General features: G+C 44.0%; 1 protein-coding gene across 1 annotated transcript in view; it reads right to left on the reverse strand.

The window, feature by feature from the left end:
• Positions 1-25,445, reverse strand: part of LOC138674544 (uncharacterized) — a 64,849-nt gene that overhangs the window by 34,480 nt on the left and 4,924 nt on the right. Inside the window, exon 3 of the mRNA XM_069762366.1 lies at positions 10,506-10,649. Within this exon, the coding sequence (XP_069618467.1) occupies positions 10,506-10,649 (144 nt within the window). The remainder of the gene's footprint in view (positions 1-10,505; positions 10,650-25,445) is intronic.

Below are 25,445 nucleotides of genomic sequence, written 5' to 3' on the forward strand. Positions count from 1 at the left end.
CACAAAACATATTGACCTAAATTTACTATTAACGTAAATGATGAAGTTCCACAAAAGAAAGTCTCAAAATTACTGCAATTTGCTGAAGTGTTCCAGAGTTATTACCACATAAAGTGACACTGGTCAGATTTAAAAAAATTTGACCCAGTCACTATTTAACCCCTTCATGACCGGGGGATTTTTCGTTTTTCCGTGTTCGTTTTTCGCTCCCCTCCTTCCCAGAGCCATAACTTTTTTATTTTTCCGTCAATTTGGCCATGTGAGGGCTTATTTTTTGCGGGACGAGTTGTACTTTTGAATGACATCATTGGTTTTAGCATGTCGTGTACTAGAAAACGGGAAAAAAATTCCAAGTGCGGTGAAATTGCAAAAAAAGTGCAATCCCACATTGGTTTTTGGTTTGGCTTTTTTGCTAGGCTCACTAAATGCTAAAAATGACCTGCCATTATGATTCTCCAGGTCATTACGAGTTCATAGACACCAAACATGACTAGGTTATTTTTTATCTAAGTGGTGAAAAAAAATTCCAAACTTTGCTAAAAAAAAAAAAAATTGCGCCATTTTCCGATACTCGTAGCGTCTCCATTTTTCATCATCTGGGGTCGGTTGAGGGCTTATTTTTTGCGTGCCGAGATGACGTTTTTAATGATAGCATTTCGGTGCAGATACGTTCTTTTGATCGCCCGTTATTGCATTTTAATGCAATGTCACGGCGACCAAAAAAACGTAATTCTGGCGTTTCGAATTTTTTTCCCGCTACGCTGTTTAGCGATCAGGTTAATACTTTTTTTTAATTGATAGATCGGGCGATTCTGAGCGCGGCGATACCAAATATGCATAGATTTGATATTTTTTTTATTGATTTATTTTGATTGGGGCGAAACGGGGGTGATTTAAACTTATGTTTTTTTTATTTTTTTCACATTTTTTTAAACTTTTTTTCTTAACTTTTGCCATGCTTCAATAGCCTCCATGAGAGGCTAGAAGCAGGCATAGCACGATCGGCTCTGCTACATAGCAGCGATCTGCTGATCGCTGCTATGTAGCAGAAATGGAGGTGTGCTGTGAGTGCCGACCACAGGGTGGCGCTCACAGCCACCGGTGATCAGTAACCATAGAGGTCTCAAGGACCTCTATGGTTACCATTCACAAGCATCGCCGACCCCCGATCATGTGACGGGGGTCGGCGATGACGTCATTTCCGGCCGCCCGGCCGGAAGCGGTAGTTAAATGCCGCTGTCTGCGTTTGACAGCGGCATTTAACTAGTTAATAGGTGCGGGCAGATCGCGATTCTGCCCGCGCCTATTACGGGCACATGTCAGCTGTTCAAAACAGCTGACATGTCCCGGCTTTGGTGCGGGCTCACCGATGCCGGTAAGGGGTTAAACATAATCAAATTAAAATTTCTTCTACCCATGCACAAGGATCTTAGAACCTGTCAATAAGTTGCAAATTTTGTTCCATATAATTTTTCCATCAAAAAAATAAAACTTTTGTACGTGACTTTCACCATTTTTGTGTGTAGTAAATAGCTAGGCAAAGGGACATACAGTCATGGCCAAAAGTATTGACACCCCTGCAATTCTGTCAGATAATACTCAGTTTCTCCCTGAAAATTATTGCAATCACAAATTCTTTGGTATTATTATCTTCATTTAATTTGTCTTAAAGGGAACCTGTCACCCCGTTTTTTGAGATTGAGCTATAAATACTGTTAAATAGGGCCTGCGCTGTGTGTTCCTATAGTGTATGTAGTGTACCCCGATTCCCCATGTATGCTGAGAAATAACTTACCAAAGTCGCCGTTTTCGCCTGTCAATCAGGCTGGTCAGGTCGGGAGGGCGTGGTGACATCGGTGGTTCTTCCTCAGCTTTACGTTGGTGGCGTAGTGGTGTAGTGGTGAAGACACAGCGCGCGATCTGCGCTGTAATCCCTTGCATCGGTGGGGGCGGCCATCTTCCTGGGGCCGCGCGTGCGCAGATCGAGTGCTCTGCTGCACGGGGCTTCAGGAAAATGGCCGCGGGATGCCGCGCGTGCGCATTAGAGATCGCGGCGGCCATTTTCCCAAAGCCGAGATGCAAACTCGGCTTTGGGAAAATGGCCGCCGCGATCTCTAATGCGCACGCGCGGCATCCCGCGGCCATTTTCCTGAAGCCCCGTGCAGCAGAGCACTCGATCTGCGCACGCGCGGCCCCAGGAAGATGGCCGCCCCCACCGATGCAAGGGATTACAGCGCAGATCGCGCGCTGTGTCTTCACCACTACACCACTACGCCACCAACGTAAAGCTGAGGAAGAACCACCGATGTCACCACGCCCTCCCGACCTGACCAGCCTGATTGACAGGCGAAAACGGCGACTTTGGTAAGTTATTTCTCAGCATACATGGGGAATCGGGGTACACTACATACACTATAGGAACACACAGCGCAGGCCCTATTTAACAGTATTTATAGCTCAATCTCAAAAAACGGGGTGACAGGTTCCCTTTAAATGAAAAAACACAAAAGAGAATGAAGAAAAAAGCAAAACATTAATCATTTCACACAAAACTCCAAAAATGGGCCAGACAAAAGTATTGGCACCCTCAGCCTAATACTTGGTTGCACAACCTTTAGCCAAAATAACTGCGACCAACTGCTTCCGGTAACCATCAATGAGTTTGTTACAATGCTCTGCTGGAATTTTAGACCATTCTTCTTTGGCAAACTGCTCCAGGTCCCTGATATTTGAAGGGTGCCTTTTCCAAACTGCCATTTTTAGATCACTCAACAGGTGTTATATGGAATTCAGGTCTGGACTCATTGCTGGCCACCTTAGAAGTCTCCAGTGCTTTCTCTCAAACCATTTTCTAGTGCTTTTTGAAGTGTGTTTTGGGTCATTGTCCTGCTGGAAGACCCATGACCTCTGAGGGAGACCCAGCTTTCTGGGCCCTACATTATGCTGAAACATTTGTTGGTAGTCTTCAGACTTCATTATGCCATGCACACGGTCAAGCAGTCCAGTGCCAGAGGCAGCAAAGCAACCCTGTCATGATCCCAATGGCAGGGGATCACTAAAGGACAAGCACAGATACAAACAAGCTCTAGGGCGATGGAACCTGAGCTGACCGCGACCCTGAACCTAACACACAAATAAAAGTAGCCGGGGAACGTGCCTACGATGATCCTAGACGTCTCGCTCCAGCCGAAGATCTAACTTCCCCTATTAGAAGAAACACAGACCTCTCTTGCCTCCAGAGAAATACCCCACAGAAATAGCAGCCCCCCACATATAATGACGGTGAAATGAGAGGAAAGCACATACGCAGTATGAAAACAGTTTCAGCAAAATGAGGCCCGCTAAAGCTAGATAGCAGAGGATACAAAAGTGAACTGCGCGGTCAGCGAAAAACCCTTCAAAAAACCATCCTGAAATTACTTGAACTCATGTGCCAACTCATGGTACATGAGGAGCAATTTCAGCCCTCTAGAGCAACCAGCAGCAAAGAATCACATATCTGCAGGCTGGACTAAAAAACCAAATAAAGCAAAACACCAAAACAGGAAAATCCAAACTTAGCTTGACCAGAAGGTTCTAGGAGCAGGGAGCAGAGGTAACAAGACACACTGGATACATTGATAACCGGCGAGGAAATGCCAGCAAAGCCAGGTTAAATAGGAAACTCCCATATCCTGATGGAACAGGTGGAACCCAGAGACCCAGGAAAGACAAGTCACCCAGTACCATCAGTAACCACCAGAGGGAGCCCAAAAACAGAACTCACAACAGTACCCCCCCCCTTGAGGAGGGGTCACCGAACCCTCACGAGAACCACCAGGGCGACCAGGATGAGCCCTATGAAAAGCGCGAACCAAATCATCAGCATGAACATCCGAGGCAACCACCCAAGAATTATCCTCCTGACCATAACCCTTCCACTTGACCAAATACTGGAGTTTCCGTCTGGAAACACGAGAATCCAAGATCTTCTCCACAACATACTCCAATTCTCCCTCCACCAGCACTGGAGCAGGAGGCTCAAGCGAAGGAACAACAGGTACCTCATACTTCCGCAACAACGACCGATGGAACACATTATGAATAGCAAACGATGCCGGGAGATCCAAACGAAACGACACAGGGTTAAGAATTTCCAAGATCCTATAGGGACCGATGAACCGAGGCTTGAACTTAGGAGAAGAGACCTTCATAGGAACAAAACGAGAAGACAACCACACCAAGTCCCCAACAAGAAGTCGAGGACCCACGCGGCGACGGCGATTAGCAAACTGCTGAGCCTTCTCCTGGGACAAATTCAAATTGTCCACCACATGACTCCAAATCCGATGCAACCTATCCACCACCATGTCCACTCCAGGACAATCAGAAGGTTCCACCTGACCAGAGGAAAAACGAGGATGAAACCCCGAATTACAAAAGAAAGGAGAAACCAAGGTAGCAGAACTAGCCCGATTATTAAGGGCAAACTCAGCCAGCGGCAAAAAGGTAACCCAGTCATCCTGATCAGCAGAAACAAAACACCTTAAATAAGTTTCCAAGGTCTGATTAGTTCGTTCAGTCTGGCCATTCGTCTGAGGGTGGAATGCAGACGAAAAGGACAAATCAATGCCCATCTTAGCACAGAACGTCCGCCAAAATCTAGACACAAACTGGGATCCCCTGTCAGAAACGATGTTCTCAGGAATCCCATGCAAACGAACCACATTCTGAAAAAACAGAGGGACCAACTCAGAGGAGGAAGGCAACTTAGGCAAGGGTACCAGATGAACCATTTTAGAAAAGCGATCACACACAACCCAGATGACGGACATTTTTTGAGAGACAGGGAGATCCGAAATAAAGTCCATGGAAATGTGCGTCCAAGGCCTCTTCGGGATAGGCAAAGGTGACAACAATCCACTGGCCCGAGAACAGCAAGGCTTAGCCCGAGCACAAACCTCACAAGACTGCACAAAAGAACGCACATCCCTCGACAAGGAAGGCCACCAAAAAGACCTGGCCACCAAGTCTCTAGTACCAAATATTCCAGGATGACCTGCCAACGCAGAAGAATGGACCTCGGAGATGACTCTACTGGTCCAATTATCCGGAACAAACAGTCTCTCAGGCGGACAACGATCAGGTTTACCCGCCTGAAACTCCTGCAAAGCACGTCGCAAGTCTGGGAAGACGGCCGACAAAATCACCCCATCCCTAAGGATACCAGTGGGCTCAGAATTTCCAGGGGAGTCAGGCACAAAACTCCTAGAAAGAGCATCCGCCTTCACATTCTTTGAACCTGGCAGGTATGAAACCACAAAATTGAAACGAGAGAAAAACAGTGACCAACGAGCCTGTCTAGGATTCAGACGCCTGGCAGACTCAAGGTAAATCAAATTTTTGTGATCAGTCAAGACCACCACACGATGTCTAGCACCCTCTAGCCAATGACGCCACTCCTCAAATGCCCACTTCATGGCCAAAAGTTCCCGATTACCAACATCATAATTCCGCTCAGCCGGCGAAAACTTTCTAGAAAAAAACGCGCATGGCTTCATCACTGAGCCATCGGAGCTTCTCTGTGACAAAACCGCCCCCGCTCCAATCTCGGAAGCATCAACCTCAACCTGAAAAGGGAGCGAAACATCTGGCTGACGCAACACAGGAGCAGAAGAAAACCGGCGCTTAAGTTCCTGAAAGGCCTCCACAGCCGCAGGAGACCAATTAGCAACATCAGCACCCTTCTTAGTCAAATCCGTCAAAGGCTTAACAACACTAGAAAAATTAGTTATAAAACGACGATAGAAATTAGCAAAGCCCAAGAACTTCTGTAGACTCTTAAGAGATGTAGGCTGCGTCCAGTCACAAATAGCCTGAACCTTGACGGGATCCATCTCAATAGTAGAAGGGGAAAAAATATACCCCAAGAAAGAAATCTTCTGGACTCCAAAGAGACACTTTGAGCCTTTTACAAACAAGGAATTGGCCCGCAGGACCTGAAACACCTTCCTGACCTGCTGAACATGAGACTCCCAGTCATCAGAAAAAAACAAAATATCATCCAAATACACAATCATAAATTTATCCAGATATTCACGGAAAATATCGTGCATAAAGGACTGGAAGACTGAAGGAGCATTAGAAAGTCCGAAAGGCATTACCAAATACTCAAAATGGCCCTCAGGCGTATTAAATGCGGTTTTCCACTCATCACCTTGCTTTATTCGTATAAGATTATACGCACCCCGAAGATCAATCTTAGTGAACCATTTAGCCCCCTTAATGCGAGCAAACAAATCAGTCAACAATGGCAAAGGATACTGATATTTTACGGTAATCTTATTCAAAAGACGATAATCTATACAAGGCCTCAAGGAACCATCTTTTTTGGCCACGAAAAAAAAACCTGCTCCCAAAGGGGACAAAGATGGACGGATATGTCCCTTTTCCAAGGACTCCTTAACATAATCCCGCATAGCAGTATGCTCTGGCACTGACAGATTGAACAAACGACCTTTAGGAAATTTACTGCCTGGAATTAAATTTATAGCACAATCGCAATCCCTGTGAGGAGGAAGCGAACTGAGCTTAGGCTCCTCAAAAACATCCCGATAGTCAGACAAAAACACAGGAATCTCAGAAGGAGTAGATGAAGCGATAGAAATCGGAGGTGCATCATCATGAACCCCCTGACAACCCCAGCTTAACACAGACATCGATTTCCAGTCAAGGACTGGATTATGAGTTTGTAACCATGGCAGACCAAGCACTAGGACATCATGCAAATTATACAGTACCAGGAAGCGAATCACCTCCTGATGAACGGGAGTCATACGCATGGTCACTTGTGTCCAGTACTGAGGTTTATTCATAGCCAAAGGTGTAGAGTCAATTCCCTTCAAAGGAATAGGGACTTCCAGAGGCTCCAGACTAAACCCACAGCGATTGGCAAATGACCAATCCATAAGACTCAGGGCAGCGCCTGAATCCACATAGGCATCGACGGAAATGGATGATAATGAACAAATCAGAGTCACAGACAGAATGAACTTAGACTGTAAAGTACTAATGGCAACAGACTTATCAACCTTTTTTGTGCGTTTAGAGCATGCTGATATAACATGAGCTGAATCACCACAATAAAAGCACAACCTTTTTTTCCGCCTATAATTTTGCCGTTCACTTCTGGACTGAATTCTATCACATTGCATTATCTCAGGTGACGGTTCAGACGACACCGCCAAATGATGCACAGGTTTGCGCTCCCGTAAACGCCGATCAATCTGAATAGCCAGTCATAGACTCATTCAGACCAGTAGGCGCAGGGAACCCCACCATAACATCTTTAATGGCCTCAGAAAGGCCATCTCTGAACTTTGCAGCCAGGGCGCACTCATTCCACTGAGTAAGCACCGACCACTTCCGAAATTTTTGACAATAAATTTCTGCTTCATCTTGCCCCTGAGAGAGGGCCAACAAAGCTTTTTCAGCCTGAATCTCTTGGTTAGGTTCCTCATAGAGCAAACCCAATGCCAGAAAAAACGCATCCGCGTTAAGCAACGCAGGGTCCCCTGGTGCCAATGCAAATGCCCAATCCTGAGGGTCACCCCGCAGGAAAGATATAATAATCTTGACTTGCTGAGCAGGGTCTCCAGAGGAGCGAGATTTCAAAGAAAGAAACAACTTGCAATTGTTCCTAAAATTCAGAAAACGAGATCTATCTCCAGAAAAAAAACTCTGGGACAGGAATTCTAGGTTCAGACATAGGAGCATGTACAACAAAATCCTGTATATTTTGAACCTTAGCGGCAAGATTATTCAGGCTGGAAGCCAAACTCTGGACGTCCATGATAAACAGCTGGGATCAGAGCCATTCAAAGATTAAGAGGAGGAGGAAGTAGCCAGGCTGCAATAAGGCTAGGCAGCAAACTCTGAGGGAAAGAGAGAAAAAAAAAAAAAAAAAACTTCCTCAGACTACTTATCCTCCTACTTCAGCCAATACAATTAACACTTTGTGGGCCGGTTATACTGTCATGATCCCAATGGCAGGGGATCACTAAAGGACAAGCACAGATACAAACAAGCTCTAGGGCGATGGAACCTGAGCTGACCGCGACCCTGAACCTAACACACAAATAAAAGTAGCCGGGGAACGTGCCTAAGATGATCCTAGACGTCTCGCTCCAGCCGAAGATCTAACTTCCCCTATTAGAAGAAACACAGACCTCTCTTGCCTCCAGAGAAATACCCCACAGAAATAGCAGCCCCCCACATATAATGACGGTGAAATGAGAGGAAAGCACATACGCAGTATGAAAACAGTTTCAGCAAAATGAGGCCCGCTAAAGCTAGATAGCAGAGGATACAAAAGTGAACTGCGCGGTCAGCGAAAAACCCTTCAAAAAACCATCCTGAAATTACTTGAACTCATGTGCCAACTCATGGTACATGAGGAGCAATTTCAGCCCACTAGAGCAACCAGCAGCAAAGAATCACATATCTGCAGGCTGGACTAAAAAACCAAATAAAGCAAAACAGGAAAATCCAAACTTAGCTTGACCAGAAGGTTCTAGGAGCAGGGAGCAGAGGTAACAAGACACACTGGATACATTGATAACCGGCGAGGAAATGCCAGCAAAGCCAGGTTAAATAGGAAACTCCCATATCCTGATGGAACAGGTGGAACCCAGAGACCCAGGAAAGACAAGTCACCCAGTACCATCAGTAACCACCAGAGGGAGCCCAAAAACAGAACTCACAACACAACCCCAAAACATCAGGGAACCTCTGCCATGTTTGACTGTAGGGACCGTGTTCTTTTCTTTGAATGCCTCTTTTTTTTTTCTCCTGTAAACTCTATGTTGATGCCTTTGCCCAAAAAGCTCTACTTTTGTCTCATCTGACCAGAGAACATTCTTCCAAAACGTTTTAGGCTTTTTCAGGTAAGTTTTGGCAAACTCCAGCCTGGCTTTTTTATGTCTCGGGGTAAGAAGTGGGGTCTTCCTGGGTCTCCTACCATACAGTCCCTTTTCATTCAGACGCCGACGGATAGTACGGGTTGCCACTGTTGTACCGTCAGACTGCAGGGCAGCTTGAACTTGTTTGGATGTTAGTCGAGGTTCTTTATCCAACATCCGCACAATCTTGCGTTTAAATCTCTTGTCAATTTTTCCTTTCCGTCCACATCTAGGGAGGTTAGCCACAGTGCCATGGGCTTTAAACTTCTTGATGACACTGCGCACGGTAGACACAGGAACATTAAGGTTTTTGAGATGGACTTGTAGCCTTGAGATTGCTCATGCTTCCTCACAATTTGGTTTCTCAAGTCCTCAGACAGTTCTTTGGTCTTCTTTCTTTTCTCCATGCTCAATGTGGTCCCCCAAGGACACAGGACAGAGGTTGAGTCAACTTTAATCCACGTCAACTGGCTGCAAGTGTGATTTAGTTATTGCCAACTCCTGTTAGGTGCCACAGGTAAGTTACAGGTGCTGCTAATTACACAAATTAGAGAAGCATCACATGATTTTTCGAACAGTGCCAATACTTTTGTCCACCCCCTTTTTTATGTTTGGTGTTATATCCAATTTGGCTTTAGAACAATTCTTTTTGTGTTTTTTTTCATTTAAGGCAAATTAAATGAAGATAATAATACCAAATAATTTGTATTTGCAATCATTTTCAGGAAGAAAATGAGTATTATCTGACAGAATTGCAGGGGTGTCAATACTTTTGGCCATGACTGTAACAACTGCTGAGGGTGCAACCGGGCCAAGGTGTTGGGGGCTTGCAGATATCAGCCCCATTTTCAATTGAATGTGTGTCCTTGGTATAGTATTGCAGTATATAGTAAAAATCACTCTCTCCCTTGAATGCTAGCTATAGACTGGTCTTCATAAGATCACCATTAGAGAAGGCATGGAGGTCTGCAGCAGATCCCCGACTGTCATAGCAATCCATTTACACCCTGCAATTATGGGCCATGGAATGATAGCTTAGAACAGTGCACTCCCAGGGATGCTCTTTTCAGGCATTGACAGTGGCATTTAACAGGTTAACAGCTGTGGGTGGAGTTCAACGACATCCACGGCAATTAGAAGCAGATGATGGCTGAATAACCCAGCCATCCTCTGCTGGGTATACGGTATGCTCAGCTCTTAAGACTGCATCAATTCACCTACTCCTGATGCAAAAAATTAATTAACCACACATGCTATTTTGTAGAATTTGGCTCAAAAAAATTACAACGAATATCACAAGACAAAAAAGTAAGAGTCTTAATTCCCTTCGCAAATTATGAATTCGCCCACAGTTAGTCTACTTAGGACTGGTATTATCGATAGTGAAAATGTTAGGTTTAAGAGTAAGGTAATAAAATAGTTACATTGTTGTACTTCTTTTTTACTTTTTATGATAATTTTGTGTTAATTTGTGTATTTTTATATTAAAAAGTTATGCTCAATCGTCCACAAATGAGCAGAAAAAAATACTAACTAACAACACTGGCTGACTATGACTTTACCTACCTGAGTACTATTGTCAGTAAGATGAATTCCTTTAAGAACTTTTTGACTTTCAAGCACCTCCATCTTTTCAGCCTGTCTTCTAATCTCAGCCTCAAGAAGGGAACGCTGAATTGTTGTTTCCTCCTGTAAAATTTGCAGACTTTTCTAGAAACAAAAATGGTTTTGTCTTAGGATAATGAAATGTACCCATCTTAACATATATTACTCAGTGCAAATTGATATGATACTTTAACCCCTTAATGACAGCCAATACGTCTTTTAACTGACCTGAGATATAAGAGAATAGCCTCCCCATACAGATGACAATCCAGCATCTGTCGGTTGTACACTATAGCTGACAACTTGCTGTATCAGCCACGATCAGTATTTGCACCTTCTAAATCTGTTTAACCCCTTAGATGCTGCTGTCAATAGTGATTTACATCATTATAAATGGTTAACAGAGTGTGGGGGCTTCTTCTTTGTCACAATTGGTGCCCTCAGATCATGATTTTGTTGTCCTGATGTTTGCGATGGCAATTCATGACCAAATAGTGGCCAAAAGGCCCCTTCACATTAAGCGACGCTGCAGCGATACCGACAACGATCCGGATCGCTGCAGTGTCGCTGTTTGGTCGCTGGAGAGCTGTCACACAGACCGCTCTCCAGCGACCAACGATGCCGGTAAACATCGGGTAACTAAGCGCAGGGCCGCGCTTAGTAACCCGATGTTTACCCTGGTTACCATGCTAAAAGTAAAAAAAAACAAACACTACATACTTACCTACAGCCGTCTGTCCTCCAGCGAAATAAAGTTCTGGACTTTCCTCAACGACCAACGATCTCCCAGCAGGGGCCTGATCGTTGGTCGCTGTCACACATAACTATTTCATTAACGATATCGTTGCTACGTCACAAATAGCAACGATATCGTTAACGATATCGTTATGTGTGAAGGTACCTTAGAGTCTGACGGCTGTAGTAATCTGTTTAGAAGTTAGCAACATTTAGGTGGTAAAAATACACATTGTCATTCCTATCATGCCACTTTGCATTAATTCCTGTAAAGCACCTGAAGGGTTAATAAACTACCTGACAGCAGTTTTCAATTTGTTTAGGGGTGCTGTTTTTAAAATGGTATCACGTTTGTGGGTTTCCCAATATATGGGACCCCTAAAGTCACTTCAAACATGGATAAGTCCCTAAAAAAATAAATGTGGTAAATTTCTTAGAAAAAATTAAAAATTGCTGCTACATTTTTAAACCTCCTAAAATGCTAACAAAATAAAATAACATTTTACAAATGGTGCTGATGTAAAGCAGACATGTGGGAAATGTTATTTATTAATGGTTTGCTGTTGTATGACTATCTGGATTAAAGGGATAATCATTCAAATTCAGAAAATTGCTAATTTTTTAACATTTTTCTCAAATTTTTTATATTTTTTTATAAATAAACACAAAAAATGTTGAACTAAATTTACCATTATCATAAAGTATAATGTGTCACGAAAAAACAATCCCAAAATCACTGGGATTTGTTGAAGCGTTGCAGAGTTATTACCACATAAAGTGACACTGGTCAGATTTCAAAAATTTGGCTCGGTCACTAAGGGGTTAAGTTGCTTACTGTTTTATTTATTACAAGTCAAGTGATTCAATGTGGCAGATCGTACATATATGGTCAACTTAATGGGAAGTTATCTACCTTAAGAAAACAAGCTATTGTTTAACCCCTTAGGGACCAGGGGTATTTCCATTTTTGCGTTTCCATTTTTTGCTCCCCTTATTCCCATGGCCATAAGTTGTTTTTTTTTTCTGTCAATATGGCCATGTGAGGGCTTGTTTTTTTTTGCGGGACGACGTTTACTTTTGAATGGCAAAATTGATTTTACATATCATGTACTGGAAAACGGGAAAAAATTCCAAGTGCAGTGAAATTGCAAAAAAAGTGCAATTCCACAATTGTTTTTTCAATTTTTTTTACCATGTTCAATAAATGTTAAAACTGACCTGCCATTATGATTATCCAGATAATTACGAGTCCATAGACACCAAACATGTCTAGGTTATTTTTTTATTTAAGTAGTGAAAAATAAATAAAAAATTTGTAAAAAAAAAAAAAAAAAAAGAAAGTTGCCATTTTCCGAGATCTGTAGCGTGTCCACTTTTCGGGATCTATTGCCGGGTGATTGCTTATTTTTTGCATGCCGAGCTGACGTTTTTATAGATACCATTATGGTGTGTATAAGATCTTTTGTTCTCCTGTCATTGCATTTTATTGCAATGTTGCAGCGACCAAAAAAACGTAATTCTGGCATTTTGATTTTTTTTTCTCGCTACACTATTTGCCGATTGGATTAATTCTTTTTATATATTGATAGATCGGGCGATTCTGAACTCGGCGATACCAAATATGTGTATATTTGATTTTTTTTATTGCTTTAGGGGGGTGTTTGAACTTTTATATTTTTTTTATATTTTTAAAAGCATTTTTTTTAACTTTTTACTTGCTTTAACCCCTTAATTTTTACAATTCTGACCACTGTCCCTTTATGAGGTTATAACTCTGGAACGCTTCAACGGATCTTGGCGATTCTGACATTGTTTTCTCGAGACATATTGTACTTCATGATAGTGGTAAAATTTCTTCTATATAAGTTGCATTTATTTGTGAAAAAAATGGAAATTTGGCAAAAATTTGGAAATTTTGCAATTTTCCAACTTTGAATTTTTATGCCCTTAAATCACAGAGATATGTCATGTAAAATAATTAATAAGTAACATTTCCCACATGTCTACTTTACATCACCACAATTTTGGAACCAAAATTTTTTTTTGTTAGGGAGTTATAAGGGTTAAAAGTTGACCAGCAATTTCTCATTTTTACAACACCAATATTTTTTAGGGACCACATCACATTTGAAGTCATTTTGAGGGGTCTATATGATTGGTGTCACACTTGGTTATTTTCTTTCTAAAAACTGCACCCCTCAAGGTGCTCAAAACCAAATTCAAGAAGTTTATTAACCCTTTAGGTGTTTTACAGGAATTTTTGGAATGTTTAAATAAAAATGAACATTTAACTTTTTTTCACAAAAAAATTACTTCAGCTCCAATTTGTTTTATTTTACCAAGGGTAACAGGAGAAAATGGACCCCAAAAGTTGTTGTACAATTTGTCCTGAGTGCGCCGACTGTTTGGCGCATGGGAGAGCTCGGAAAGGGAAGGAGTGCTGTTTGACTTTTCAATGCAAAATTGACTGGAATTGAGATGGGACGCCATGCATTTTATAATGCAGAGCCGTAAAAATAAAAAATCATATTTTTTCACAAAAATGATCTTTTTGCCCCAATTTTTTATTTTCCCAAGGGTAACAGAAGAAATTGGACCCCAAAAGTTGTTGTAGAATTTGTCCTGAGTACGCTGATACCCCATAAGTGGGGGTAAACCACTGTTTGGGCGCATGGCAGAGCTCGGAAAGGAAGTAGTGCCATTTGACTTTTCAATGCAAAATTGACTGGAATTGAGATGGGACACCATGTTGTGTTTAGAGAGCCACTAATGTGCCTAAACAATGAAACCCCCCACAAGTGACACCATTTTGGAAAGTAGACCCCCTAAGGAACTCATCTAGATGTGTTGTGAGAGCTTTGAACCCCCAAGTGTTTCACTACAGTTTATAATGCAGAGCCGTGAAAATAAAAAAACTTTTTTTTCCACAAAAATTATTTTTAAGCCCAGTTTTGCATTTTTCCAAGGGTAACAGTTGAAATTGGACCCCAAACGTTGTTGCCCAATTTGTCCTGAGTACGCTGATAGTCTGCAGGCGTCACATTGCATTTACAGAGCCCCTAATGTACCTAAACAGTAGAAACCCCCCACAAGTGACCCAATATTGGAAACTAGACCCCCCCAAGGAACTTATCTAGGCTTGTTGTGAGAACTTTGAACCCCCAAGTTTTTCTCTACAGCTTATAACGCAGAGCCGTGAAAATAAAAAATCTTTTTTTTTTCCACAAAAATTATTTTTTAGCCCCCAGTTTTGTATTTTCCCAAGGGTAACAGGAGAAATTGGACCCCAAAAGTTGTTGTCCAATGTGTCCTGAGTACGCTGATACCCCATATGTTGGTGTAAACCCCTGTTTTGGCGCACGGGAGGGCTCAGAAGGGAAGGAGCACTGTTTTACTTTTTCAACGCAGAATTGGCTGGAATTGAGATCGGACGCCATGTCGCGTTTGGAGAGCCCTTGATGTGCCTAAACAGTGGAAACCCCCAAATTATAACTGAAACCCTAATCCAAACACATCCCTAACCCTAATCCCAACGGAAACCCTAACCACACCCCTAACCATGACACACCCCTAACCACACCCCTAACCATGACACACCCCTAACCCTAATCCCAACCCTATTCCCAACCGTAAATGTAATCCAAACCCTAACCCTAACTTTAGCCCCATCCCTATCCCTAACTGTAGCCCTAACCCTAACCGTAGCCCTAACCCTAGCCGTAGCCCTAACCCTAACCCTAGCCGGAAAATGGAAATAAATACATTTTTTTTAATTTTTTTCATTTTTCCCTAACTAAGGGGGTGATGAAGGGGGGTTTAATATACTTTTATAGTGGGTTTTTTAGCGGATTTTTATGATTGGCAGCCGTCACACACTGAAAGACACTTTTTATTGCAAAAAAAATTTTTTGCGTTACCACATTTTGAGAGCTATAATTTTTCCATATTTTGGTCCACAGAGTCATGTGAGGTCTTGTTTTTTGCGGGACGAGTTGACGTTTTTATTGGTAACATTTTCGGGCATGTGACATTTTTTGATTGCTTTTTATTCCGATTTTTGTGAGGCAGAATGACCAAAAACCAGCTATTCGTGAATTTCTTTTGGGGGAGGCGTTTATACCGTTCCGCGTTTGGTAAAATGGATAAAGCAGTTTTATTCTTCGGGTGAGTACGACTACAGCGATACCTCATTTACATCTTTTTTTATGTTTTGGCGCTTTTATACGATAAAAACTATTTTATAGAAAAAATAATTATTTTTGCATCGCTTTATTCTGAGGACTATAACTTTAATTTTTTCGCTGATGATGCTGTATGGCGGCTCTTTTTTTGCGGGACAAGATGACGTTTTCAGCGGTACCATGGTTATTTATATCCGTCTTTTTGATCGCGTGTTATTCCACTTTTTGTTTGGCGGTATGATAATAAAGCGTTGTTTTTTCCTCATTTTTTTTTTACGGTGTTCACTGAAGGGGTTAACTAGTGGGACAGTTTTATAGGTCGGGTCGTTATGGATGTGGCGATACTAAATATGTGTACTTTTGTTGTTTTTTTTATTTAGATAAAGAAACGTATTTATAGGAACAATATACAGTTAGGGCCAGAAATATTTGGACAGTGACGCAATTTTCGCGAGTTGGGCTCTGCATGCCACCACATTGGATTTGAAATGAAACCTCTACAACAGAATTCAAGTGCAGATTGTAACATTTAATTTGAAGGGTTGAACAAAAATATCTGATAGAAAATGTAGGAATTGTACACATTTCTTTACAAACACTCCACATTTTAGGAGGTCAAAAGTAATTGGACAAATAAACATAACCCAAACAAAATATTTTTATTTTCAATATTTTGTTGCAAATCCTTTGGAGGCAATCACTGCCTTAAGTCTGGAACCCATGGACATCACCAAACGCTGGGTTTCCTCCTTCTTAATGCTTTGCCAGACCTTTACAGCCGCAGCCTTCAGGTCTTGCTTGTTTGTGGGTCTTTCCGTCTTAAGTCTGGATTTGAGCAAGTGAAATGCATGCTTAATTGGGTTTAGATCTGGAGATTGACTTGGCCATTGCAGAATGTTCCACTTTTTGGCACTCATGAACTCCTGGGTAGCTTTGGCTGTATGCTTGGGGTCATTGTCCATCTGTACTATGAAGCGCCGTCCAATCAACTTTGCAGCATTTGGCTGAATCTGGGCTGAAAGTATATCCCGGTACACTTCAGAATTCATCCGGCTACTCTTGTCTGCTCTTATGTCATCAATAAACACAAGTGACCCAGTGCCATTGAAAGCCATGCATGCCCATGCCATCACGTTGCCTCCACCATGTTTTACAGAGGATGTGGTGTGCCTTGGATCATGTGCCGTTCCCTTTCTTCTCCAAACTTTTTTCTTCCCATCATTCTGGTACAGGTTGATCTTTGTCTCATCTGTCCATAGAATACTTTTCCAGAACTGAGCTGGCTTCTTGAGGTGTTTTTCTGCAAATTTAACTCTGGCCTGTCTATTTTTGGTATTGATGAATGGTTTGCATCTAGATGTGAACCCTTTGTATTTACTGTCATGGAGTCTTCTCTTTACTGTTGACTTAGAGACAGATACACCTACTTCACTGAGAGTGTTCTGGACTTCAGTTGATGCTGTGAACGGGTTCTTCTTCACCAAATTAAGTATGCGGCGATCATCCACCACTGTTGTCATCCGTGGACGCCCAGGCCTTTTTGAGTTCCCAAGCTCACCAGTCAATTCCTTTTTTCTCAGAATGTACCCAACTGTTGATTTTGCTACTCCAAGCATGTCTGCTATCTCTCTGATGGATTTTTTCTTTTTTTTCAGCCTCAGGATGTTCTGCTTCACCTCAATTGAGAGTTCCTTTGACCGCATGTTGTCTGCTCCCAGCAACAGCTTGCAAATGCAAAACCACACACCTGGAATCCACCCCTGACCTTTTAACTACTTCATTGATTACAGGTTAACGAGGGAGACGCCTTCAGAGTTAATTGCAGCCCTTAGAGTCCATTGTCCAATTACTTTTGGTCCCTTGAAAAAGAGGACGCTATGCATTACAGAGCTATGATTCCTAAACCCTTTCTCCGATTTGGATGTGGAAACTATCATATTGCAGCTGGGAGTGTGCACTTTCAGCCCATATTATATATATAATTGTATTTCTGAACATGTTTTTGTAAACAGCTAAAATAACAAAACTTGTCACTGTCCAAATACTTCTGGCCCTAACTGTATATATATATATATGTATGTATATATATATATATATATATATATATATATATTTATTTATTTTTAGGAATTTTTTTTTAGTTTTTTTTTTTACACATGTGAATATTTGTTTTTTTACACTATAACATTGCCTCGGGGGGGGGGGGGGGGGGGCATCATGTTATAGTGTAAGATCGCTGATCTGACAATTTGTTGTGCAAGTGCACTGTGTCAGATCAGCGATCTGACGTGTACTCCTGGAGGCTTCCCGGCGCCTGCTCTGAGCACCCGGATGCCGCAGCCATTTTGGATCCGGGCCTGCTGCAGGGAGGAGGAGGTAAGAGACCCTCGGAGCAACGCGATCACATCGCGTTGCTCCAAGGATCTTAGGGAAGCACGCAGGGAGCCCTGTTGTGAATTCCGCTCTTGGGCTCCCTCCGGTGGTTGTAAGTGGCACTTTTGTGAGTTCTGCTCTTGGGCTCCCTCTTGTGGTTTCTAGTGGTATGGCTGCTCCTTGGAGTTAGCTGTCATCAGCTGCCTCCACTTATCGTCTCTTCTGCTCGGCTATTTAAGTCTGGCTCAATCTTCAGCCAGTGCCACTTGTAAATGGTTCCTGGTTGGATTCACATCTCTTTGGAGTTCCCTCTTATCCTGACCAGTTCAGCTAAGCTAAGTTTACTCGGACTCCCATGACAGCACGACAGAGAGAGAGGGGATCCGCCCATTAGGAACAGGAAACCTACAGATACAAAAGGGCGGTACCTCTCCCTTGCCTCAGTTGGTTTCCTGTTCCTGAGGGGACGGGTGCCTACAGACGAAGGAGCCCAGGCCGGCCGGCCGATTACGGTAGCGGGGGGGTCTCCTACCTCGGCCGGTGCGGAGATCCCTGGAGACACCACGGTGGTCCTTGCTGGATTGCACGTCGGTGGTGTTCGCAGCAGGGAGCGGAGTCCGGAGGATTTCCTGCATCCATCAGCGTCGGCGCAGGTAAGTATTCCCATTGGTGGTGCAGTGGTGCGGCATGGCTGCGGGTGCCGGGCTCGGATGTGTGGGCGAGCTCCGGAGCGCTGCCGATCCGTCCCCGGCGTCCTGCACCGCTCTCAGCGTGTGCTGGAGCGTTTCCGGGTGCGGTGACGTGGGGGGGCGGAGTCTGGTAGCCGCTTCCGGGTCGCCGGGCGTCTGCGCATGCGCGGGCGTTCCAAGATGGCGGCGCCCATCGCTTCTGAGCGCCGGTTCATCACACAGCCCTCTGCCCTCCTGACTGTGTCCAGGAACCAATAGGGATAGCGCTGGCCTATCTGCTGACCGGATCCAAGCAGGCTGACCGGATATAAGCAGGTCACAATTTCAGAACCATGCTTTTGGTCGTAATCCGTCATGGAGAGTGGTGGTGAGCAGCAGCAGCAGCAGCTGTCGGACGAGATGCGTCAGAAGCCCAAAAAGGATAGAGGCGACCAACCTAGTCGGAAAAGCTCATCCGAACAGGGATCCAGAGCTTCGTCTAGGAAAGAACCCCCTCGGATTCCGGTATTTGACTTGGGCGCACGGGTAAGTGATCTACGTGAAAGTTCACTCTGTGACGCGGCCCCTTATACTTTATCTTTCTAGGGGAAGAAAAGTACGGAAAAATCCAAGCATAAGGAGTGAGCCCTCTGTGGAGTCCCCTTACCCGACTCCTGTACTAAAAAGTTATGTGCCCCCTGTATACAACAGACGGTGAAGTCTACAGGAGTGGTTGGGTGGAAGTGACCTTAGGTCAGATAGTAGTTATCACCTATATTGTCCTCCCCCAGGTAGCAGAAGAGTCCGTGAGTACGGCAAATTTAAAAGAAATGATTCGGCTGGAAGTAAGGGAGTCATTACGATCCCTATCCCAAGCGGAAGGCTCGAAGCATAGGACCCCTGTGGACTCTAATTCATCAGAAGAGGAAAGAGAAAAAAATATTTATCTCTCTAGTCCTTTCTCCTCTTCATCAGATGAAGAGTCTGGACGATTTTGTCTACCCTTAGATAAAATTGACAAGGTAGTCAAATCAGTTAGGGGCACGATGGGTATAGAGGAACCCAAATCACAGCCCTCCAAACAGGAGTTAATGTTTAGTGGGTTAGATCGTAAGAAACATAGGTCTTTTCCGGTAAATGAGAAGATCAAAGAATTGATACTCCGTGAATGGAAAAAACCTGAAAAAAAGGGGGCCTTACCGCCAGCTTTAAAACGAAGGTATCCCTTTGATGATCCGGTGGTGGAGACATGGGATAAAGCTCCGAGGTTGGACGCGGCCGTAGCAAAGGCGTCAAAGAAAGCCTCATTACCCTTTGAGGATATGGGGTCCCTCAAAGATCCCCTAGACAGAAAGGCGGATATCTTTCTTAAAGGTACCTGGGAGATGGCGGCTGGATCCCTCAGACCAGCAGTGGCCACAACATGCACAGCCAGATCATTAATGGTCTGGCTAGATCAATTAGAGTCTCAGCTGAAGGATGGGGCATCCAGAGATTCTATTTTGAAAGCGCTTCCGACAATTCAGAATGCTGCAGCCTTCCTATCGGATGCTTCTGTGGACTCTGTCAGAACGGCGGCCAGAGCAGCAGGTCTATCTAACGCGGCTCGCAGGGCCCTATGGTTAAAGTGCTGGTCAGGGGACATCCAGTCCAGAACTAAGCTCTGCGCCATTCCATGCGAGGGACAGTATCTCTTCGGTCCAATGTTGGACGAGTTACTGGAAAAGGCAAGCGATGATAAAAAGAAGTTCCCAAGCCTGTACTCGGCATCCTACCGCCGACCCTTCAGTCGAAGAAGATTTGGTCGTGGGAAGAAACGCGGGTCCTCTCCCACTAGAGAGAGTTTCAGATGGGAAGACAGACGCGGTAGAGGTACGGGATATATGTTTCGCCGTTCCTCAAAGGATCAGAAAAAACCAGACCAATGACTAGCAATCCCTGTGGGGGGCAGACTGTCAGCATTCTCCTCAGCATGGCTTGACATAACGAACAGTAGATGGGTCAGAGGCATTGTTACTAAAGGTCTAAGGCTGGACTTCAATCATTGGCCTCGGGATAAATTCAAATTAACCCCTTTTCGTTCCTCCCCCCTGGAGCAAGCAGCCCTAGAGGCTGAAGTCATGAACTTATGCGCCAAGAATGTATTGGTGGAAATTCCAGATTCAGAAAAAGGAAGGGGATTTTATTCTCCTCTTTTTCTGATCAAAAAGCCAGATGGATCGTTTAGAACGATCATTAATCTAAAGCGTCTTAATGAATTCCTGGTTAATGAATCCTTCAAAATGGAAACGGTTAATTCAGCAATAAAGATATTGTTTAATCACTGTTTTATGGTAGTTGTAGATCTTAAAGATGCATACTATCATGTTCCAATACATGAAGATTTCCAGAAATTCCTGAGAGTAGCGGTGTCAATGGAGGGTAGCATTCACCATTTCCAGTTCAGAGCGCTCCCCTTTGGCTTATCAGCAGCTCCTAGAGTGTTCACAAAGCTAGTGGCTGAGGTTATGGCGCACTTGCGAGAGTCCGACATCCTGATCATTCCCTACTTGGATGACTTCCTTATAGTAGGGAGCTCAGCAGACCATTGCCTGTCCCAGCTAGAATCAGCCACATCCAGACTGGAGCGTCTGGGGTGGATCATAAATTATGAGAAATCCCGTTTACAGCCTCAAAAAATACAAAGATTCTTAGGACTATCATTAAACTCAGAAACACAACAATGTTGTCTTCCACTCGACAAATCTTTACATATTCAACAACAGGTGTCTAAGGCAATTGACAAACCATCCATGACCCTTAGACAGGCTATGTCTCTATTGGGTTCCTTAACTTCCTGCATTCCCGCTGTCCGTTGGGCCCAATTCCACACCAGACCATTACAAGCTGAGGTGCTGGTTAATGACAAAATCTTACAGGGGTCCCTGCAGAGTCAGATTACTTTAGGTCCAAAAGCACTCACATCTCTTAAGTGGTGGCTAGTCAGTGAAAACTTATCGGCGGGGGTTCCCTGGATGTCTCAGGTAACACGTGTGGTAACTACTGATGCTAGCCCTTCGGGTTGGGGAGCACACATGGATGACATGATGGTTCAGGGTCTATGGCCCCCTTCCCTAATATCAGCCTCCTCCAACCAGAAAGAATTAATGGCAGTAGAGCTTTCAGTGAAAAAATTCCTCTCATATCTGCAGGGTCATCATGTCAAGATCCTTTCGGACAACCGGGTGACGGTCGCGTACATAAATCATCAGGGTGGAACTCATTCCGAGTCACTGATGAGAGTGGCGGATCGTCTGTTCCAGACAGCAGAGAACCACTTTTTATCCCTATCCGCACTGCACATAAGAGGAAAGGAAAACGTCAAAGCGGACTTTCTAAGCCGCAACACCTTGAGACAAGGGGAGTGGTCCCTAAACAATTGTGTGTTCGATCAGATTGTCCACAAATGGGGACATCCAGAGGTAGTTCTATTTGCTACCAGGGACAACCGGAAGACAACAAAATTCTGTTCCCTAAATCCCAGGGAAAATCCTCTAGCCGTAGACGCTTTCCTGATCAATTGGGATTTTCAGCTGGCATACGCATTTCCTCCACTAGGCCTATTACCCTTGGTAGTCAGGAAAATAAGGGAAGATCGAGCCAGGGTTATATTGATTGCCCCATTCTGGCCCAGAAGGGCCTGGTTCACTTGGCTCAGGATCATGTCAGTGGAGGATAACTGGGTACTTCCGGAGATTCCGGATTTGCTCTACCAGGGGCCGATCAGTCATCCGCAAGTAAAGAGCCTTCATTGAACGGCATGGACTTTGAAAGGGCGTTACTGAAAAACAAAGGGTTCTCCCCGAGTTTGATTGAAACCCTTATGAAAAGTAGGAAGCAGATAACCACAACAATCTACGCTAGAACCTGGCGAAAGTTTCTGGCCTCTTCTGATTTCAATTTAGAAAAAGGAATACCTGTAAAACAAATTTTGGAATTCCTGCAAAAAGGCTTAGAACTAGGTCTATCCACTAGTACTCTAAAGGTACAGGTCTCGGCCCTAGGGGCTCTATTCTCCTGTAACATTGCCAATAATTACTGGATCTCAAGGTTCATTAAGGCATCCAGTAGATCTAGACCCATTCAGAAAGATAGATCTATGCCTTGGGATCTCAACTTAGTCCTATCAGCATTGACTAAAGAGCCATTTGAACCTTTGCAAACAGCTTCAATTAAGGCACTATCCCTTAAGACAGCATTTCTGGTAGCAATTACATCTGCCCGTAGAGTAGGAGACATACAAGCTCTCTCCAGGGTATCCCCTTATACAGAGTTTCTACCAGACAGAGTAATCCTCAGACCGGACCCAGCCTATTTACCAAAAGTATCATCACGGTTTCACAGGTCACAAGAGATAATCTTACCATCCCTCCTCCCTAATCCTGCTAACCCTAAGGAAGAACTACTCCATACATTAGACGTTAGGAGATGCCTGCTAGAATACATCTCGGTTACCGACACATGGATGAAAGATGATGCATTATTTTTATCTTTCCAAAATCCTAGAAAGGGACTCAGGGTATCAAAATACACACTAGCAAAGTGGATTAGGGAGGCTATCTCTTTGGCTTATACTGCAGGTGGGGGTCCGGCTCCGCAGAATCTGAGGGCGCATTCCACCAGGGCCATGGCTACATCCTGGGCGGAAAAATCTGGAGTATCAATCGACCAGATATGTAAGGCGGCCACATGGTCATCCCCGTCCACCTTCTTTAAGCACTATAGGTTGGATTTGGGGGCTTCCTCTGATCTCACTTTCGGGTTAAGGGTGCTACAGGCCATAGTCCCTCCCTAAGGTACCTTACATCTCTGTAATTCTCTCTGTCGTGCTGTCATGGGAGTCCGAGTAAAGCATTAAGCTACTTACTGGTAGCGGCGTTTCTCGGAGGCCCATGACAGCACCCTTAGTTCCCTCCCTATTCACTGGGGGTTGCACTTCCTATAGATGTATATATCTCACTCAGGATACCAGTTCCAAATATATAGCTGGAAATTTGTATATAATCTGTATATAATTGTATGTAGTGTATATTTTTTGTGCCACTAACCGCGGTAGTTCTCTCAAGACTCTGAAATACAACTGAGGCAAGGGAGAGGTACCGCCCTTTTGTATCTGTAGGTTTCCTGTTCCTAATGGGCGGATCCCCTCTCTCTCTGTCGTGCTGTCATGGGCCTCCGAGAAACGCCGCTACCAGTAAGTAGCTTAATGCTTTTTGCTTGCCCTTTTCTGTCCATAGATTGTGGACTTATCCATTCTGTGTTTTCTATGTTTGTCCAGCTTATCAGTGTGAATTAATTCTGTCTTGCTGGAAGCTCTGGGAGGCAGATTTGCCCTCCACACCTTTAGTCAGGTGTGGAGATTTTTTTGTAAACTCTGCGTGGATTTTTGTAGTGTTTTATACTGACCGCACAGTATTCCATCCTGTCCTATCTATTTAGTTAGACTGGCCTCCTGTGCTCATCCTGGTTTCATTCTGTGTATGTCTTTTCCCTCTCCACTCACAGTCATTATTTGTGGGGGGCTAATCTATCCTTTGGGGATTTTCTCTGAGGCAAGATAGCTTTCCTGCTTCTATCTTTAGGGGTAGTTAGCTCTTAGGCTGTGACGAGATGCCTAGGGAGAGTTAGGAGCATTCCACGGCTACTTCTAGTGTTGTGTTGAGCTTAGGGACTGCGGTCAGTACAGTTACCACTTCCTTCGGAGCTCGTTCCATGTTGCTCCTAGACCACCGTATCATAACAGAGCCCCCTCCCTGTGCGATGCTTCCCTATACCGCCGGAACACTGCGATCATGTTTGATCGCAGTGTGCCAGGGGTAAATGTGCCGGGGGCGGTCTGTGACCGCTCCTGGCATATAGTGCCGGATGTCAGCTGCGATAGCCAGCTGGCACCCGGCCGCGATCGGCCACGCTCCCCCCGTGAGCGCGGCCGATCGCATATGACATATTATCCCGTCGGTGGTCATACGGGCCCACCCCACCTCGACGGGATAGTGCGTCTAATGTCAGAAAGGGGTTAAATAAGACAATACCTCAAAATAAATGAAAATAGACTCATAAAATAAATTTTTTATTACAAATGTTTCATGAAAATCATTTTTTAACTGCAATGAGCTCACTAACACACACTAAAATCGATTCTTCTTCCCTGTGAGGCTTCTCTTGGTACATTTACGTTTGTGAGTAGCATCTGGAATGTCTCTCTGAAGCGTCCAACAGTAGTCTGCCATCATTGTAATGCTCTATCTTCCCTGGTATCTTCTTTCCTTCTCTTTAATGTCCTGGTGGAATCGTTCACCTTGCTCTTCATTCACAGCTCCCAAATTTTCAGGAAAGTTGTCAAGGTGGGAATGGAGGAAATGCACTTTCAAACTCATCAGGCAACCTAAAGCTTGAAATGCTTTCAGTATTCGTCCGACGATTTTGTTTGTAGTCAGGGTCTTTGTTATTGCCTAAAAATTTCTCTACGACCTCTTTAAATACAAACCACCCTTCCTTTTGAGGATGCATCATGGTATTGATAAACTCTTGATCAGCTATAAGCCTTCTATTGTCTGGTCCGACGAACACACCTTCCTTCAATTTTGCCTCCGAGAGGCCTGGAAACTTGGTGACCAAGTATTTGAAGCATTCTCCATCTTTTGGAAGTGATTTTACAAATTGCTTTATCAATCCCAATTTTATGTGGAGAGGTGGTAGAAGAACTTTATGGGGAGGAACCAACGTTTTTCGGAGGACATATTTTTTCACCAACTGTGAGCACCCTCGGCTGCCAATTCTTCTTGGTCCAGTGATTTTGTCGGTCTCAACTGTCCCATAGACACAGAAAACAAGGGTATTTGGTATACCCAGCTTGTTGCCCGAGCAGCATGCACAAGACTTTCAAATCCCCGCACACTTGCCAA

This window comes from Ranitomeya imitator, chromosome 4 (genome assembly GCF_032444005.1).
Source record: "Ranitomeya imitator isolate aRanImi1 chromosome 4, aRanImi1.pri, whole genome shotgun sequence".
NCBI classification, from domain to species: Eukaryota; Metazoa; Chordata; class Amphibia; order Anura; family Dendrobatidae; genus Ranitomeya; species Ranitomeya imitator.